At 38.8% G+C, this 18,790-nt stretch overlaps 2 protein-coding genes across 4 annotated transcripts in view; one reads left to right on the top strand and one right to left on the bottom strand.

Moving 5' to 3' along the window:
• MCPH1 (microcephalin 1) overlaps positions 1-18,790 on the bottom strand; it is a 287,857-nt gene that overhangs the window by 110,264 nt on the left and 158,803 nt on the right. The gene's annotated exons all lie outside the window — the stretch shown is intronic.
• ANGPT2 (angiopoietin 2) overlaps positions 1-18,790 on the top strand; it is a 64,259-nt gene that overhangs the window by 18,550 nt on the left and 26,919 nt on the right. The window contains exon 2 of the mRNA XM_012559843.2: positions 17,857-18,012. Coding sequence (XP_012415297.1) covers positions 17,857-18,012 — 156 coding nt within the window. The remainder of the gene's footprint in view (positions 1-17,856; positions 18,013-18,790) is intronic.

Here is an 18,790-nt window from a genome sequence, read left to right as displayed (position 1 = left end):
AGATACAAGAGACTAAACGGGCAGCTTCTGTCCGGAGGTGAGATGGGAAGGCAGAGAGGGTTAAGAGCTGGTTGAATGGACATGGGGAATCAGGGATAGAAAGGAGGAGTGTGCTGTCACAGTAGTGGGAGAGCAATTACAGTCACATAACAATGTATGTATAAACTTTTGTATGGGAAAAAATTTAAAAGAAAGTTGTTAGTTGTTGGTAACACAGTACCAACCAACTAGCTTGTAAGTACCTGACCCTGTTGCCATCGAGTCCATTCCAACTTATGGCGAACTCATATTTTAGAGTAGAACTGAGCTCCAGAGGGTTTTCTGGACCCCTGCTGACACAGTGGTTAAGAGCTAGGCTGCTAATCAAAAGGTTGGCAGTTTGAATCCACCAGCTGCTCCTTGGAAACCCTGTGGGGCATGTCTACTCTGTCCTATAGGGACACTATGAGTCAGAATCAACTCAATGGCAATGGGTTTTTTTTTTTTTTAATCTTTATGGAAGAAGACTGCCAGGACTTTCTTCCATGATACCCCTGGGTGGGTTTAGTTGAGCGCAAACTGTTCGCGCCCCTAGGAACCTTAGCTTGCAAGGAACATGGTTATTTTTCCTAATGATTTTAACATTTGTTAGGAAAATATTCAAGTACTGAAGATCTTACACAATTTACTAGTTCTTTTTGATTTACTAGATTTCCAATAAACATATGAAGCCATAGAAATTACAGCTAAAGACCATATCTGGACTGGGGGAAAGGAAGGAAGAGAGTAGACTGAATTTACATCCTACTAAATGCAAAGTTCTCTGCAAATGTTCTCAGCTCCTGCACTCTTAGTGTCTCAGTAATTTTTCACAGTACCCCTAGGCTGAAAAATAAAAGAAAGAAAAGCACTCAACAAACATGTTTAGTAAGTAATTAGCATCAAACATTTTAAGTAGTTATGATAATTTAGTTGCCATCTGAAAACAAAAATATACATAAAACAAAAATATTTTAGTTTTTTCTTAAATAAACACAATTACTTACAAATGGAATGTCAGGCACTTCACAGCTTCTCAAATCTTGGGATTAGACTGGACACCGCCACGCTCATTTCGAGTTCCCCGTTGATTTTTGTGCGGTACTATTTATCATCGAAACTACCAAAAGCCCAGCTTTGCACTGTGGCACTGTCTAATAATGCTGAAACTGTGAAGTACTTTGAACTATTAATTCTTACAGTGTCTCACAGAGACTGAGTGTTGCTGGGTTTTGGGTCCCCTGAACATCTGAAGTATCGTACAGTGCTCCAGTGAGTTTGGTGCAGTGATCCTTGGCGCCTCGGTTCAGTTTGGGAACTATGCTAGTTTATTCCATTTAATTTTCACATTAAAGTTTCTATCATGTTGCTCAAAAGCAAAAAATACTTGAAGCAACTCAAAATATAATTATATCCAATAGACCAATTTATTTACAGTAAGTTCCCGGGTTACGAACATCTGACTTACCAGACAACTCATACTTGCCCTTCAATGTTATGTAAACCTGCCCTGACTTTGAAAGGACTGAACCAACCTCTACTTGGAACAAATTCTTCATCACCATCACCTTCACTTGCTGAACGTGCAGCTTTTAAATCACTGAAAAGATTCCGAGGTTTTCCTTGCACTAAAATAAGGCTAAATAGGATCTGTACGCACCTGTTCCGACTTATCTACGTATTCGACCTAAAGAAACACTTAGGAAGGGAGTTCATTCGTACCCCGGGGCTGCCTGAATTTTACTTTTCTCAGAGTAATTCTGTATTTATGCCAATGGAAATGGGTAGAACAACTATTCATAGCATAAATTATTTTCTTCCTAGACTTAAAGTCACCGAGCTCCAACAAGATATAATACATGACTCAGACATTTATTTATTTATTATTTATTTTTAGACTAATGGGAACTTGATGAATTTTTTTCTTGGTCTTCCAAGAGCAAATGCTTTTTATGCTTGATCCAGAAAAAATAGTGTTTCAGAACATTAGATTACTAATTTACCTTACTGAATACTTTTAACTCACTTCAGGAGGCTGGAATGATTTAATCCATAGCTCTCTGTAGTCACTTTAAAATTACTTTTCCAAAATTAATTTATTTAGACAGGATTTTAGCTAGTCCCAGCTGAAATCTGCAGACAGGTAAATAAAATCACTCACAGTAACTGTGATCATAGTGTCACATCAAACTTTGTCAAACATTTGTCATATATTTCTTTTTAAAATCTTTTTATTGAGGTATGTTTTAGTTATCTAGTGCTGCTATAACAGAAATACCACAAGTAGGTGGCTTTAACAAACAGAAATTTACTCTCTCATAGTTTAGAAAGCTAGAAGTCTGAATTCAGGGCACCAGCTTCAGGGGAAGGCTTTCTCTCTCTGTTGGCTCTGGGGGAAGATCCTTGTCATTAATCTTCCCCTGGGTCTAGGAGTTTCTCAGCACAGGGAACCCAGGTCCAAAGGACACATTCCGCTTCCGGCTCTTCTTTCTTAGTAGTATGAGGTCCCTCTCCTCTCTACTCGTTTCTCTCTTTTATATCTCAAAAGAGATTGACTCAAGATACAACCTACTCCTGTAGGTTGTGTCCTGCCTCATTAACACAACGGACAGCTTACTCCCAAACAGGATCATAACCACAGGCATTGAGGCTAGGATTTACAACACATAGGATAATTACATCAGATCACAAAATGGAGGCCAACCACACAATATTGGGAATCACGGCCTAGCTAGGTTGACACACAATCTTGGGGGACACAATTCAATCTATGACAAGGTATAAAAGTATATAAAGTTTACTTGATTTTACAGATGGGTGCACTTTTAAAAGATGAATTCACTCATGTGAATAGCACCCAGATAAAGATATAAAACATTTTCATCAGGTCCCCTCACACCACTTTTCAGTTAATAATCTCTCTTCCCCCCACCTCTATGCTTTCTTACCTCCACCCCCAGGAAATCATTATTCTGACTTCCATCACCACTGATAAGTTTTATCTATTCTTGAACTTCACGCAAACAGAACCATATACCAAGTATTCTTCTGTGTGTGGCTTCTTTTGCTCAGCATAATGTCTGTGACAGTATTTACTTTAACACCAACCTACTGAGCTGCAGTGCACGGACACATAATATCAGTCTCCACTGAGCAAGACTCACAAATAAAAATAATAACGCTATTGTGAGAAAAGAACTAGCGAGAAGTGCCCGCCAAAGAATAACACTTGGCAGTTTCAATCTGGCATTACATAATTAGCCACGAAATGTATTCTGAATCATTGTGATTTGGATAGTTCAACACATTTTATACATAGCAAGTTAATAGGTAAGAAAGGTTCTTTTATGGCAACTTACAACTCTATATACCAATCTATACGTTTATTTAAATGAATCCCATCTTACAGCCAAATTTTATGCAAAAATTACTTTCGGATAAGTAGTAGTAATCCCATGGAAATAAAATAATGTGTGTTTAAACTCCACACAGAGCAGTGAAACTTTCATTTGATGGCCAGACTGTGCACATCGATTCCTACTCAGGAGTAATCGTTATGGAATAGACATGCAGAGGTACCTCAGAAGAAAGGCCTGGTGATCTACTCCTGAAAAAATCAGCCACTGGCAACCCTATGGCTCACGGTTCTACTCGGACACACAGGGGTCACCATGAGTGAGAACTGGCTCAGAGGCAACTGGTGGTGATTCCCACTTGACCACAGGAAAGAAAGTCACTCCCCCAATACATGAATAACATTTTGAAACAAAAGTTCAAATAAACTCCCTCTGAAAATGAGTCAGAAACACCATCACCCCTAGAACTGCTTTTTGTAAAGAGAAATCTGATACAACATATACTTTATAATAAGATACTCTCTCATTTAGGCTCACGGGGTCTTGGAAGACATAATTAGAAGCTAAAGGATGTGCCCAAAGTCAGAATCACTACGTGTGGTTTCGGCCAAGTCTCCCTTCTAAGTGGAGGCAACTGTAATAATCCACAGAACACGGTGCACGCAATTTTCAGAACATTTTTGATGGACTGCAGAAGAATCATGGACAGAACAGTAAATACTTACATATACACTTAACATACTTCTTATCAAATTTCAGATCAGGAAATAAAAATAAGAGATATAATTAGTAAAAAAAAAAAAAAAAGAAAGAAAGGAAAAAAAAGCCACATAACGTGGGCAATGAATATTGTTTGCTTTTGCTGCATTGCTTCTGATTAAAAAATAATTCTATTGTTGATGAAATTTTTAAAAAGTTTTGTTAAAATGCTTAAAAATATAGTTTTAAAAAATAATGTGCAAAACATATTCTAATGAGATAATTTATATTTCCAATGTGAGTTATAAAGATCGATCACTTATAGCTTCTGCAAAGTACAGGCAGATATGCTTTTAATTCCTTAAAGTATGTGCAAAGAAAAGGACTGAAATTAGGTAAATAAATACGAAAATATGACAAACTTGAAGTTTTAAACACTTCCAAGTACAGGAACTGAACCAGAGGTCAAACTCGAGATAATCTAATACAGTGTAAGAGGTAGGGCCCCCCTCGTGAATGATTCAGCTCAGCATGAAGTTTTGCTGTTACCGAATCATTAAATAAAAACTTGCAGCTATAGTTTCATGATCATGAAAATCAAAATCAAAAGAACACATTTGCCTAAAAATTTCCCAGCCTTATTGTATAATAACTATTACTTATGGTTTGGGTGGCTTTATTTAACTGATTAGCACATGCAGCTAAACGGAGTTTATAGAGCTTTCTCTCCAATGCACCAGTACATTTTGTTGACAGAAATCTCAATTCAGGGGAGTATACAAACATATGTTTGTCTACGTTTATTCTAATCCAGGGTAAAGGAGACAGAATCGTGTTCAGGTAAGAGACTATGGACAGTTTGGAACAGAGCGATCAGTCATATTGAGAATACAACTTTAAATACATATTTTGCCGAAGGCAAGTCAGTACTACACCATTGTGTGCAAAAGATGACATAATAAGTGTGCAAAAAGATGACTTATTGCTAAGCTTTCAGGTGAATGAATCCTATGTACTCTGAGCATCCTCTAACATCATCTCCAAAATTCTATCCATTGGAATTTTTTCCACCTTTTGGTTTGCTAGCAGAAAAAGAAGACAAATAAGCAGAAAAACGTGGCCGGAGGTCCGTTCTGAGGCAGCACTCAGCAGGGCCCCCAAAGGCCGACTCTGCTTCCTCAGTCATTCTCATCTGCATTCCCGTGCCCCCCACACCCCTAACATTTTTTAAAAAGAAACAACATAAGCTTCCTGCTGTTTGTATAAAGGACAGCAAACTAGTCTGAAACTATCTTCAAGACAAAAATCATCTAATTTTTTTTAGCTTTTTTCTTTCCTAGATATCTAGCATAGTAATTGTGACTATGTGTTAAAACTAAAATATTACATTAAAATAAAAAAAAAGCTTCGAAGATACCACACACTTTGTCCACAAAAATCTACCAAGGATTTTAGCAAATACACAAAATAGAAAGAGACATAGCAGAAACAGGTTATATCGGAGATATAATCGACCTTTGCTATCTGAATACTTAATCATAAAAGTGAAATGTGAACACTTGGGTGGCACGTTTATTTAAGCGAGCACAGGTATCTCAGTACAGTGCTAGGAGTGCTGGACTAGGCAAGGGGATCGGGGTTCTAATTTACACTCTGCTGCTAGCCAGCACTGTGATCCAGGCCCTCACCTTCCTCACTTATAAAATGAGAACGTTCAGCAATATCATTCTTTTCTAAGGCCTTTTTACTGGCTTCTGAAGGCCTATCATCCCACAAAGAAATGAAAATGATATACAGACATATATGATTAAACACGTGTATAAGCATACATAAGGAGTGCTAGGTGGTACAAATGGTTAAGTCCCGGGCTACTAACTAAAAGGTTGGTGGTTCGAACCTACCCAAAGGCACCTCAGATGAAAAGCCTGGAGATCTGCTGACTAAAGGTCACAGCCTTAAAAACTGTATGGAATGGTTCTACTCTGCACATATGGGGTTGGCATGAGTAAGAACTGACTTGACAGCAACTGGTTTGGTTTTTTTTTAATAGGCATATGTACGCATACATGTACGGATGTATGCATGCATGCATATATGTCTATAAATATACATATGTTTCAAAGATTCTATCTGGCATAGAAAGACACTAAAACATGCTCCCTTTATTTTTTCTCTCAATGCACCTTAAATTCAGAACAGGCAAGACCATTTCAGTTTCATTAAAAAAGAAATCCCCAGTATATTTTATCCCAAATTCATCAATCTCAATGCCAGAGCTGAATTTAAAATGCTTCTATTTGTAACAATTTATAATTTAGTTTATTAAAAAAAGGAAAATAGTGTTATATTTCCTTTCTACCTCTGTTGGTAACATCACTATTATATCCTAAGCTAAGAACTTAACAGGTATTTCAAGTTAAAAGTGAATTTCTGTATTAACAAACAATAATTTACAAATGGACAAACAGGTAGACAGATACTCCCAGAGGTGTGAGAGGATGTAAGGGAACATACTCATCGGCAGATTCGGGTTTGGTGGTGGATATTTCTACATACATGACGGTAGGTGTGGCTCATATAGAGCACCCAAGGGGTATAATCAAATACCTTGCATGATGAAGTTCCTAGGCTAGAAGACAAAGAACTGTAAACTCGGGGGACATCTATGTCAACTGGCACAACATAGTACATAGACAATGTTCTGCATCCTATTCTGGTGAGTAGCATCTGGGGTCTTAAAAGCTTGCGAGTGGCTGTCTAAGATACAATGATTGGTCTCTTCCTGTCCAGAGCAAAGGAGAGTGAAGAAAACTAAAGACTCAAGGGAGCAATTAGTTCAAAAGATCAATGGACCACATGAACCACAGCCTACATGACCCCGAGACCAGAAGTACTAGATGGTGCCTAGCTACCACTACCAACCGCTCTGACTGGTATCACAACAGAGAGTCCTGGATGGAGCGGGAGAAAGTTGTTCAACAAAAAATCAAATTCACAAAAAAGACCAGATTTACTGGTCTGACAGAGACTGGAAGAACCCCTGAGACTATGGCCCTAAGACACCCTTCTGATCCGGAACTGAAGGCATTCCTGGAGACCACATCTCAGCCAAACAATGGACAAGCACATAATATAAACAATATCACCAGAGAGGAACACATTCCTTAGAACAATGAATTATACGACATCAAAAGGGCATTATCTGTCCAAAAGCAAAGATGAGAAAGCAGGGTGGTGTTGCTGTTAGGTGCCGTTGAGTCGGTTCCGACTCATAGTGACCCTATGTACAACAGATTGAAACAATGCCCAGTCCTAAGCTGTCCTCACAATGGTTGTTACGCGTTAGCTCATTGTTGCAGCTGCTATGTCAATCCATCTCATTGAGGGTCTTCCTCTTTTTCACTGACCTTCTACTTTACGAAGCATGATGTTCTTCTCCAGGAACTGATTCCTACTGATAACTTGTCCAAAGTATGTGAGACGTAGTCTTGCCATCCTTGCTTCTAAGAAGCATTCTGGCTGTACTTCTTCCAAGACAGATTGGTTCATTCTTTTGACAGTCCATGGTGTATTCAGTACTCCTTGCCAACACCACAATTCAAAGGCACCAATTCTTCTTCAGTCTTCCTTATTCATCGTCCAGCTTTTGCACGCATATGAGGTGACTGAAAACACCATGGCTTGGGTCAGGCATACCTTAATCTTCAAGGTGACATCTTTGCTTTTTAACACTTTAAAGAGGCCTGCAGCAGATTTGCCCAATGCAACGCGTCATTTGATTTCTTGACTGCTGCTTCCATGGGTGTTGATTGTGGATCCAAGTAAAATGGAGAAGGCAGGAGGGATAGAAAATCAGGACGAAAGAAAATGGGGAACCTAGGGTGGAAATGGGGAGTGTGCTGACACATTGTGGGGAATGAAACCAAGGCCATGAAACACTTTATGAACAAACTAATTTGCTCTGTAAACTTTTGCCTAACGCAAAATTAAAACAAAACAGAAAATAACAAATGTTGGCGAGGATGTGGGGAAACTGGAAACCGTATCAACTGCTGATGGGAATGTAACATGGTACAGCCATTGTGGAAAACAGTGTGGCAGTTCCTCAAAAAACTAAAAATATAACTACCATATGATCCAGTAATTCTACTCCCAGGAATATACCCAAAGCTTAAAAGCAAAGACTCAAAAAGAGACTAATAAACCAATGTTCATTGAAGCTCTATTCACACTAGCCAAACGGTGGAAACAACCTAAATGCCCATCAACAGATGAATGGATAAACGGAACGTGGTACATACATACAATGGAATACTACTCAGCCAGTAGGAGAAATGAAGTCTTGATACATGCTACAATATGGATGGAGCTGGAAGACATTATGCTGAGCAAAATTAACCAATCACAAAAGGACAAATACTGTATGACTTCACTTATATAACAAGATAAGAAAAGGCAAATGTATAGAGAGCAAAGTTTATTAGTGGTTACCAGGGGTGGGAGGGAGGGGGGAAAAGGGGGTTAATGGTGATGTGAAATTTATACCGATTAAGGGTAGGGTTGCACAGCCAATTATTTTAATTGCTGTCAGTAAGTTGTACACCTGTAAAAAGTTGAACTGGCAAAAGTTGTGTGATAGATACATTTACAACAGTGACCAAAAAAAAAAAAGAGTAGCTGCTGAGGCTGCTTATGTACAACCAAACACCTCATGGGATTGGTTCTTTGGTTTGGAGATTTGGGGTCACGGTTTCATGGGACATCCCAGATAACTGGACAAATAACATGTTTAGAGCTTCTGTTCTACGTCCTAGTTTGTTGTTTTGTGCCGTCTTAAAAGCTTGCAAGTGGCCATCCAAGGCACAATGACTGGTCTCTATTCACCTGGGGCAACAGAGGAAGAAGGAGAATCAGGAATAGGAGGAGGACATGGAACGTGCAGCTGATTGCCTCCATGAACAACTGCCTCCTTTGTCATGAGAACAGAAGAACTGGATGGTGCCCAACTACCATTACTGCACATTTTGATCAAAGATTCCACAGAAGAATACTGACCAAAAGGGGTAAAATTCAGAATAGTATTTCAAAATCTCATGGACTCCAGATTTTCTGGAGCCATAGAGGCTGGATGATCCCCTGAAACTATTGCCGTGACCTGAGATAATCTTTAAACCTTAAACCAAAAATATCCCCTAAAGTCTCCTTAAAACCAAACAATAGATTAACTAGTAAAAAAGGTCTGCCTTGAGCATTATGCTCTTTTAAGAACTATCTATCTATATGAGATCCAACTGACAACAGCAACTCGAAAGATTAGACAGGAAACTTCGGGGGCAGCGAGTTTATGTTAATGGGGGAGGAACAACTCAGAAAAGCAGGGTGAGAATAATTGCACAACTTGAGGAATATAGTCAATGGCACTAAGGTGTACACATGCAGAAACTGTTGAATTGGTACGTATCTTGCTGTGTATATTCTCAACAACAAGAAAATAAATAAGATTAAAAAAAGGTCAACATACTCTCAAATGTTATTGCTGCTAAAGTCTTGTTCAGCATGTATCTTGCTTGTAAGGCGATCTAAGTCTTGGTTTCTTATCTCCAGTCTTTTCCTTTTCCCAATCCATTAGAAATATTATCATTTTCAAAATGATTGCTGTTACGATAGCATTCCTCTCCAACACACCCAGCAGCAAATAGCTTCCCATTGCACCAACTTTCTGACCATGGGTTTTAAAGCTTTAAAATAAGACCTCATTCGACGTGTGGTACTCCACACCACTCCACCTTAGCCCGCTCTTCTGTCAGACTGGCAAACTCTGGTCCACTTGACTTCGGGTCAGGTGTGTAAGCTCTCCGACCTTCAGTTTTCTCACTTACAAACTATGCTTATAGTATTACCCTGCTGCCTCAGGGAACACCTCTGTCGGCTGCTTCATGTCCTGCTGGCACCACCGCTCATCCTCGCCGTCTCCAGAGACCAGTCCCCAACAGGCTTCAACAATGAGCTGTGCAACCCGAGGGACCTGCCTCGGGCAGTACTGATGCCCCTTGCTCCCTGCCCAGGAACTTCTCTGACTCCAAACTGGCTGTGACACCAGCAGCAACCTATTTATCACCCTCGCAAGCACAACACAGAAGTATGGGAGTGTTAATGCCCATGGAAATACCCTTGCCCAAGGACGGATGGGAGCATTCTCTTCTTGCCCCAGGAGGACAGTTCTGAGATATAATCCATAGGCTCCTGGGAAGGTCTTGGGGGCATGTTTACAAATTGCCATAGTGGTGGCCACATCTTTGAATTGCCTTTCCCTCCTTCCTTGTTTCACTCGCCTTGTCTTCCACTGCTGCTCTCTGGGATCACTTCCTAAATAAACTTCCTGCATGCATGCCTTTGTCTCAGGCTCTGCTTTTGGGGAAATCCAAGCTAAGGCAGTGTGAGAAGCAAATGAGATTTTTAAAAAAATGGTAAAGCCTTTTACAAGTGTAAACTGCTATTACTATATTTGCTATAGGTCTTTTTTTTAAATCTCATTTGATTCTCATATGCACATATATGCACACGACCTTACAACATCTGATGCAGTTTCTTTGCTCCTTGACTTACAGATAACTGTACAGGTCATCCTAAAGTGTCGTAAGCCAGAGAGCTAATACATATTGCGTAAATATATACGTACTTTAAGAGTCCTCTAAAAGACATGAATGTGTAAAATGTGACATATTTTGCCATATAAAATGCAAATAAATTTATAGGATGTTACTAATCCAGTTTCATTAAAACTCCATATATTTTAAATGGCTGCTATTAATAAAAAAAAGCCATTTGTTCAGTAGTAAACGATGAAAACATTTTGAGGGAAAAAATATATTTCCTTCTTAGATTTTCAAGTGATGGTAAGGGATATATATAAAAAGAACAAGTGGATATATATGATAAACATCCCTTAATTAGATAATGAAAAGTAATATATACACCCACTCCTCACTTATCGACATGGTTACGTTCAAAAGACCAGGTCACTATGCACAAATAGCTGTTAGGCAAAAATGCAGGATGATCACATCAGATCCCAAAATAGAGGATGACTACATCATTATATAACTTCCAAATTACATACTTACACAACTGCAAGTTACATCATTACACAACCACCAAACCACTGAGAATCATGGCCCAGCTAAGCTGACACATAATCTTAACCATCACTCCTGCCTGGCATCTTGGCATTCGTTACTGCCAGATGTACATCGTTAATGCACAAAATAGTTGGATAGTAGATATTTCACCACCGTCGTAAATGCAAAATGTCAGATAATGAGATAGTCAGTAAGTGAGAAGCAGGTGTAGTTATACTCACAACTAAAAGCAAAGAAGATACGATTTTATGGGGTACAGATACACTTGTATGCTCAAATTATTTTAAATTTTATTTTTCACAAGAAGACAAACTATTAATTTTAATATGCTATCAACTGATTCCTGAAACTATTGCTTATCACGTCAAGTTTACAGTGTTCAACAAGTACACTTTTAGTCTCTTTAAACTAGTGAAGACAGGAAAGTGGTTATCTACACATAGTATCAGATAACAGAAAGTCACTCATAATTATTAATAGGAAAAAAAAGTGAAAAGGACAGTGTCATGGATTGAATTGGGTCCCCCGAAAATTTGTGTGTAGACTTGGCTAGGCCATAATTCCCAGTATTGTGTGGTTGTCCTCCATTTTGTGATCTGATGTGATTATCCTACATGTTATAAATCCTAACCTCTATGATGTTAATGAGGCAGGATTAGAGGCAGTTATGTTAATGAGGTAGGACACACCCTACAGCATTAGGTTGTATTTTGAGTCAATCTCTTTTGAGATCTAAAGTAAGCAGAGGAGAGGGACCTCCTACCACCAAGGAAGAAGAGCCAGGAATGGAACACATACTTTGGACCCAGGGTCCCTGTGCTGAGAAACTCTGGACCAGAAGATTGATGACGAGGACTTTCTCCCAGAACTGACAGAGAGGGAAAGCCTTCCCCTGGAGTTGGCACCTTGAATTCAGACTTCTACCCTCCTAAACTGTGCGAGAATAAATTTCAGTTTGTTAAAGCCATCCACTTGTGGTATTTCTGTTACTGTAGCACTAGATGACTACGACAGACAGCTAAGAACAAATTAGTTACAGAAGGTGCTTGAAAGATGCTATGCCAGGAGGGTTCTACAAAGTTAGTATTGGAATGCATGCTTACTAATTGAGTGTGTTTAAGTTTTTGGTTGGTAATATGGATTTTGAGAAATATGATCTGGCAATACAATCTGCCAATGAGGTGAGTGGCACTTTGGTGTCACCCATCTGTGGCACGACAGTGTGCCAATGAGAATCAGGTAGATAATTTACTGCCGGCGCTTTTCCATTAGGTTACTTGGGGAACCTCTGGTTTTCCAAATATGACACAGAAAACCAAAACAAACCCATCAGGGGTCCCTAACTCTCACACAGGAAAGCCATAATTATGCTTGCAAGCCTTATCACACAGAAATAAAGAAAAAAAAAAAAGCAAAAGTTTACAAAACTAACACCTCCAGGAAGCGTCAGCTAATGGAATACTCAATCTACACAGCAATGAGGCTCCAACTCTGGTCTGTGGAGCTTCACGCATTTCAAAAGGAACCCCCCACCCCTCCCAAGCAAAATACATTTGAACCTGAACAACGCTTTACCTCTGAGATCCCAGAAGGTGGACGAACTCAGTGCAAAAGGAAGAACAGACAAAGGTGCACACACAGGAAGTAGCACAAGGGGTCTTACATGGCTAGGAGGCAGGTTCACAAAGGGTATGGGGTTAACGAGATCACAGGTTATAAAGGTATGCATGTTGCCAAGATAAGGGATCTGGACTTTATCTTACAGACAAAGGGACAAGAGAATAATGTGTGATCAAATGTGCATTTAAAAATCATGATTCTGAAGGTGGGAGGGTGGGAGAGCAGTTAGGAGCAGTCTGACACTCCAGAAGAGAGAACTGTTAAAGCTGAGTGGGAAGGAGGGGTGGAGTCAGGAGGGATGAACAAACCAAACCAGTTGCCATCGAGTACCCGTGTGACCTCATGTGTCAGAGCAGAACTGAGATCCACAGGGTCTTCAAAGGCTTTTTCAGAAGTAGATTGCCAAGCCTTTCTTTCGAGGCATCTCTGGTAGGTTCTAACCACTGACCTTTCAGTTTGCAGCTGAGCGCTTAACCACTGCACCACCAGGGCTCGTATATATGTGTGTGTGCGTGTGTGTGTGTGTGTGTGTGTGTGTGTGTGTGTATGCATATAATATACAATGTTCAAAGATTTTATTCTGGTTACCTTGCGCTTCAATACGTTGCCAAGTTTTAAAGACTGTCAGTGTATAACTTTTTTTTTAAGCAAATCATTACAATACTGGGCGTAGCCTTACAGTGTTAATTAAGTTTATTAATTCATTTGAATTCTAGGAACAGAGAAACAGTTCACTAAATACAGAGTGCCTAAACCACTAACCTAAGAAGAGGAGCGCATTAACGCACACTTGCCCTTTCAAACTTGTGTGTGAGGATCTTTTCAGAGGCACTTGCACCCACAAATCACAATCACTCTCTGCAAAGTTACGTTCAGATATAAGGGCAATGTCAAACTTTTCTGTAAACATGAATATGTGCAGCCACACTTGAGAAATTAGAAAGACAGTGTCCCCTCTCCTGGGAGGTTCAACTATCTGGGAACTGTTTTGATAAAAGCAGCAAGTGCCAGTAACACGGATGGGAACATCCGTCAAAGGAGAGCAGAGCGTGAAGCTGCAGATGGGAGGGACAGCACTGGTTCATTGGGAAAATTTCTTTATTTCTGGGTTTCAGTCACAGACAGTAAAAATATGAAAAAAGAGATACTGAACAGAAAGGCATTCCAGAGCAATAAACCAGAAAAAAACCCCTAATTCATCAAGGTCAAGAGACGAGGAAATTTCAAGGTACATCCATCAATGTGGATCACCCAAATGGGTTTCATGTTGGTCTTATGTGGCTTGATAAGTAGTGAAGTACTAAAAGGATACATTAAATGGGAGACTTTCATTTTGAGATGTTCATTACATTATGAATGTCCAGAGTCTTTCTATCTCTAAAAATGACAACTTATCTTTGGAGGAAGAAACGGATTCTTTTGTCACGATGCTCCCGGGAGATAAAACCAGCACTGATGCTTGCTAATTCTAGGCTTTTCTGTGGGTAAAAACACACTCCCCTCCTGTTTTCAACTGAGTGGTAGGAAGCCTGTTGTTTTCTAAGGCATTGTCGGCCTCAGAAACTACAGGGCACACTTGAGCCCATTTCGAGATATGTCACTGCAGGGTGTTAAAAGGCAGGGAAACTGTGGAGTGGCCTCTGGGTTGAACTATCAATTTGCTTACAGTTATGCCAGCCATCAGCCAATGTCTATGTCTATTCTAACATTAGGCACCTAGAATCAATATAAAGTGATTAGCATAGCAGTTGAGACATTGTAACCAATAAACAGTAACTATCATTACTGTTCCTATTGTTTCTGGTGCTAAACATGTTATTCTTTGTTCTTGTTGTTGCTGTTAGATATCATTGAGTTGCCCTCCAACACACAGCAACCCCCCATGCGCAACAGAAAGAAACTGCCTGGTCCTGTGCCATTGCCACGATTGGTTATGGATCAGACCTTGGTTGATTCATAGGGTTTTCATTGGCTGATTTTTGGAAATAGATTGCCAGGCCTTTCTTCCTAGTCTGTCTTAGTCTAGAAGCTCTGCTGAAACCTGTTCAGCATCACAGCAACACACAAGCCTCCAGTGACAGATGGATGATGGCTGGAAGAGTACCAAATTACCATATTACACATTTCTCTTTAAACCTTAATTTCACTGCGTTAAGTGTAAGAATACAAATCTTTTTTTAAATCAACACAAACTATCTAGTACTTCATATTTCTGTTTCTGTTCCATTTTCCTCACAAAAACTTTAGTTAGCAATTGAGTCAGTATCAGAGTTTTGCTTTATTTAAATGAAATATGCCTTCCAAACTGTGTATATTGTACACATATACATATATTCCAAAGCATACAACACATGTGTAAATGTTATATTATATATATGTGTATAAGTATATACACACACACCTCATATATAATTTTCTTCAACTTAAGATTAACAACGTACACACCGACACACACACACACACACACACACACACACAGCCAATACACATATATTTTGTTATCCTGAAAAGATGAAAAGTAGTGACTTAAAAAGCATTTTGCATTCTATTGTTTCCAAAATTAGAAAAAAATATGGCAACAAAGTTAAAAAGTTCTATTTTTAAAAAACTGGGTCTTTTATGTCTTCTAAAGTTCTTGTTTTAATTTTAAATTGGAAACTGACTTTTAAAAGTTCAAATTATAAACATTCCTCTCGTGTCTATCTCTTGGTGGTTTAACTACATTTGACCCAATAACGCTCTAAAAAGGCAAACAAAGAAAGGATTCATTTTCCTCCAGTTTTATGATTTATAGTGATGAAAGACGGAATAATTTTTATTTAGCTCTTAAGTACTGAAATCAATAGGAGGATTAAGACTTATTATTTGTAGTGGTTTGCAAATTATTATTTCAGAGTATGGAGTTAAACCAAACTCCAGTCTGAGTATATCTTTATAGTTCCAAACTTTCCAGAATAAATCTTTCTAAATATTATCTTTGCTGGGTGTTAAGAAGAGCTAAGACAACTCCTCTAGATGGCTGATCCAGCTGTAACTTTAACCTCAAAAATTCTATTACTCCCATGGTGATGAGAGAGAGGGGGAGACAGAGCGAGGAAGAGAAGGGAAGAAATTACAAACCGCTATCTGTGGATTCCGTGAAACAGGGTATGTCCATTGTAAAAGTTACATCTTAAACAGAAAAGGCAGGGAGGAGGAAGGAAAAAATAAATTAAAAAGGAAAGAACGCAGCAACTACAAAGGCTTGCGCTAAGCAAGCACTGGAGTTTCTGGGTGGCATCAACAGTTAAGCTCTTGACTGCTAACTGAAAGTTGGTGGTTTGAGTCCACCCAGAGGCACCTCAGAAGAAAGGCCTGGTGATCTACCGCTGAAAAATCAGCCATCGAAAACCCTATGGAGCACAGTTCTACTCGGACACACAGGGGTTGTCATGAATAGAAACTGACTTGACGGCAACCGGGAGTTAGCACTAGCTCTGATAAATGATTAATAAGGGTATCAGATTCTTCAAATTTTATGAAGGGTTTACTAGAGACGTTTATTGGACTTTCAACTAATAGTATTTTGTTGTTGTTGTTTTGTTTTGAATACTGGAGAAGTAAAAGCTTTAATGATAAGATTTTTATACATTATCAGTGCTTTAGTAATTATAATGTTTCAAGTTGATCTGTTCAGTCATCAAGAGAGAACAGTCAGCAGGGAGTGACCATTAAATACCAAGCCAACTAGTGAGGAGGGAGACGGGAAGCAGACAGAGGCAGGGAGAGAGAGCAGTTAGCTTAGAGTTCCAGTACGAATGTCAAGACCATATACAACCAATCACAAGACACAGTTTGTGAACTGCATCAGCAAAGAAGCACCTGAACTTTAAGGGAGAAACTCCACCCGTCCCGTTCTGTTTTTTCACTCTGTAAGGACTAGTGCAGAATTACTTAACGGTTAACATTTTAGGAAGAATTATGTTTGACAACTGAAGTTGAATGGTTTCTCTGTAGAGAATTACAAGTTTTAAAGAAAGTTACTGTAAGCAGTTTTACAACAAACTTTTAATTATTTAATTTAATACATTTTTTTTTGAGTTACACTATGTGGAAAAGGAATAAAAACATGGTTTCTGTCCTCATGAGCTTACAATTTAGAACAATGAATGGAATCATGGCTCTCATTATTAGATCCTTATGAAAAACAAAGAAGAAAGGTAATTAAAGTTTTAAGCACCTAAAGCTATGCACATACAATGACTTTAAAAGCATGTTTTAATTTGTTCTTAAAACACTTCTCTCTCCAATTAGTAACCCTATTTCATATACGAGGAAATTGATGGATGAATTGATTAAAAGTTTGCTATGCCTGATACAGAAAACGATGAAACTGTGAAAAATGCATATATGTCAGGGAAAACTTGCTAGGTCTAATGTGTGATAAACCTCAGTAAGAGGGACACGGGGCGGGGGAGCCAAACGTGGAACTGATGGTGATACTGTTAGTTTTGGAAAAGGTGCTCTTTTCCTTATACTCTATTTCGGGGAGTCTAACAGAGACTCTCTGTATATTGAGAAATGAAAAATCTAGAAGGTAGCAGAAATAGATAAAATTCTTAGCACTAAATATTCATTTCCTGTACAACACGGACAGAGTTTAAGTTGGTGGAACGGACACAACACAGTAAAATCCCCAGGGGTTCTTCCTGCTGCATCCCACCACCACCTTCCCATCGCTAAGTTTTGGCTTATCTATCTCCTTTGCCACAACGTGGACTTCTACAGCTACGCAAAAAACAACGAGCAGTTTTTCTCTCTCTCCTACACATGATGTTACCAAGTTGCCAGACTTTGGGTTAACATAAAAGAAAACGACATTTTACTGCTAGTGAAAAAAAGGAAATAGCAAGATTTTAAAACTACAGCAAGACAAAGATCTTCAAAATAGATTTTTTCAAAGATGAGGAAAAGATGACAAATATTTAGGAATAAAGTTTCTGATCATTTGACTAATGACTGGCTTTTTAACACTTCTTTTCCAGCTTGAGAATTATATCCAGGACAACATGAAAAAAGAAATGGTAGAGATGCAGCAGAACGCAGTACAGAACCAGACTGCTGTGATGATAGAAATAGGAACAAACCTATTAAATCAAACGGCTGAGCAGACTCGGAAATTAACTGATGTTGAAGCACAAGTAAGTAATAAAATATAAAACATATAATGGTTCAGCCAGCCAAAGACTAGCACTAAACTGTGCTGTATAATTACTTAATAAAATAGTTACTTAATTAAAATACACCAGTTACTGTCCAGTCAATTCTGACTCATGGCAAAGCCATGTATGTCATGGCAGAACTGCGCTCCATAGTGTTTTCAATGCTGATTTTTTGGAAGTAGATCACCAGGCCTTTCTTCCAAGTTGTCTCTGGGTGGACTTGAACTGCCAACATTTTGGTTAGCAGCCGAGGACCTTAACCATTTGCACCACCCAGATATCCACTTCCTTTCAGAAATAACCAACATAAAATGTTTGGGTCTAATTAATATGCCAGCCAAATCACTGTCTCTGTGTGACCAGGCCAGGGCATTCATTAATGACATAAAGACAGCAAGAAAACAATGATTCTTTCAAGGACACGTATTCTTTGGCAACAATTCTGACTTACACTTAAATGTGGTATCACATCCTGAATAACCATTAACATAGAGGATGTGAGTAATCAATTCTTCCTGCCAAAAGGCAGCCACACTCTAAAGAACTAGTCTTTAAAGGTGTTTGAATACAATGGGAAAAGTGATCCTGAAAAGGTTATATATCAGAAAGGTATACAAAGCAAAACTCACCTTCCACTTTATGTTGACATTTTATTGTTTCCTAATTGATATGGTTTTTAAACTAGGAAAAAGAAAAGTAGAAAAGAAAAATGAAAGGCTAAACAAGTCAATTGAAACTAGGAAACATCAGGCCAAGG

The sequence above is a fragment of the Trichechus manatus genome, unplaced genomic scaffold (assembly GCF_000243295.1).
Source record: "Trichechus manatus latirostris isolate Lorelei unplaced genomic scaffold, TriManLat1.0 scaffold00330, whole genome shotgun sequence".
Classification (NCBI taxonomy): domain Eukaryota; kingdom Metazoa; phylum Chordata; class Mammalia; order Sirenia; family Trichechidae; genus Trichechus; species Trichechus manatus.
This window is presented reverse-complemented; position numbering and strand designations above follow the sequence as displayed.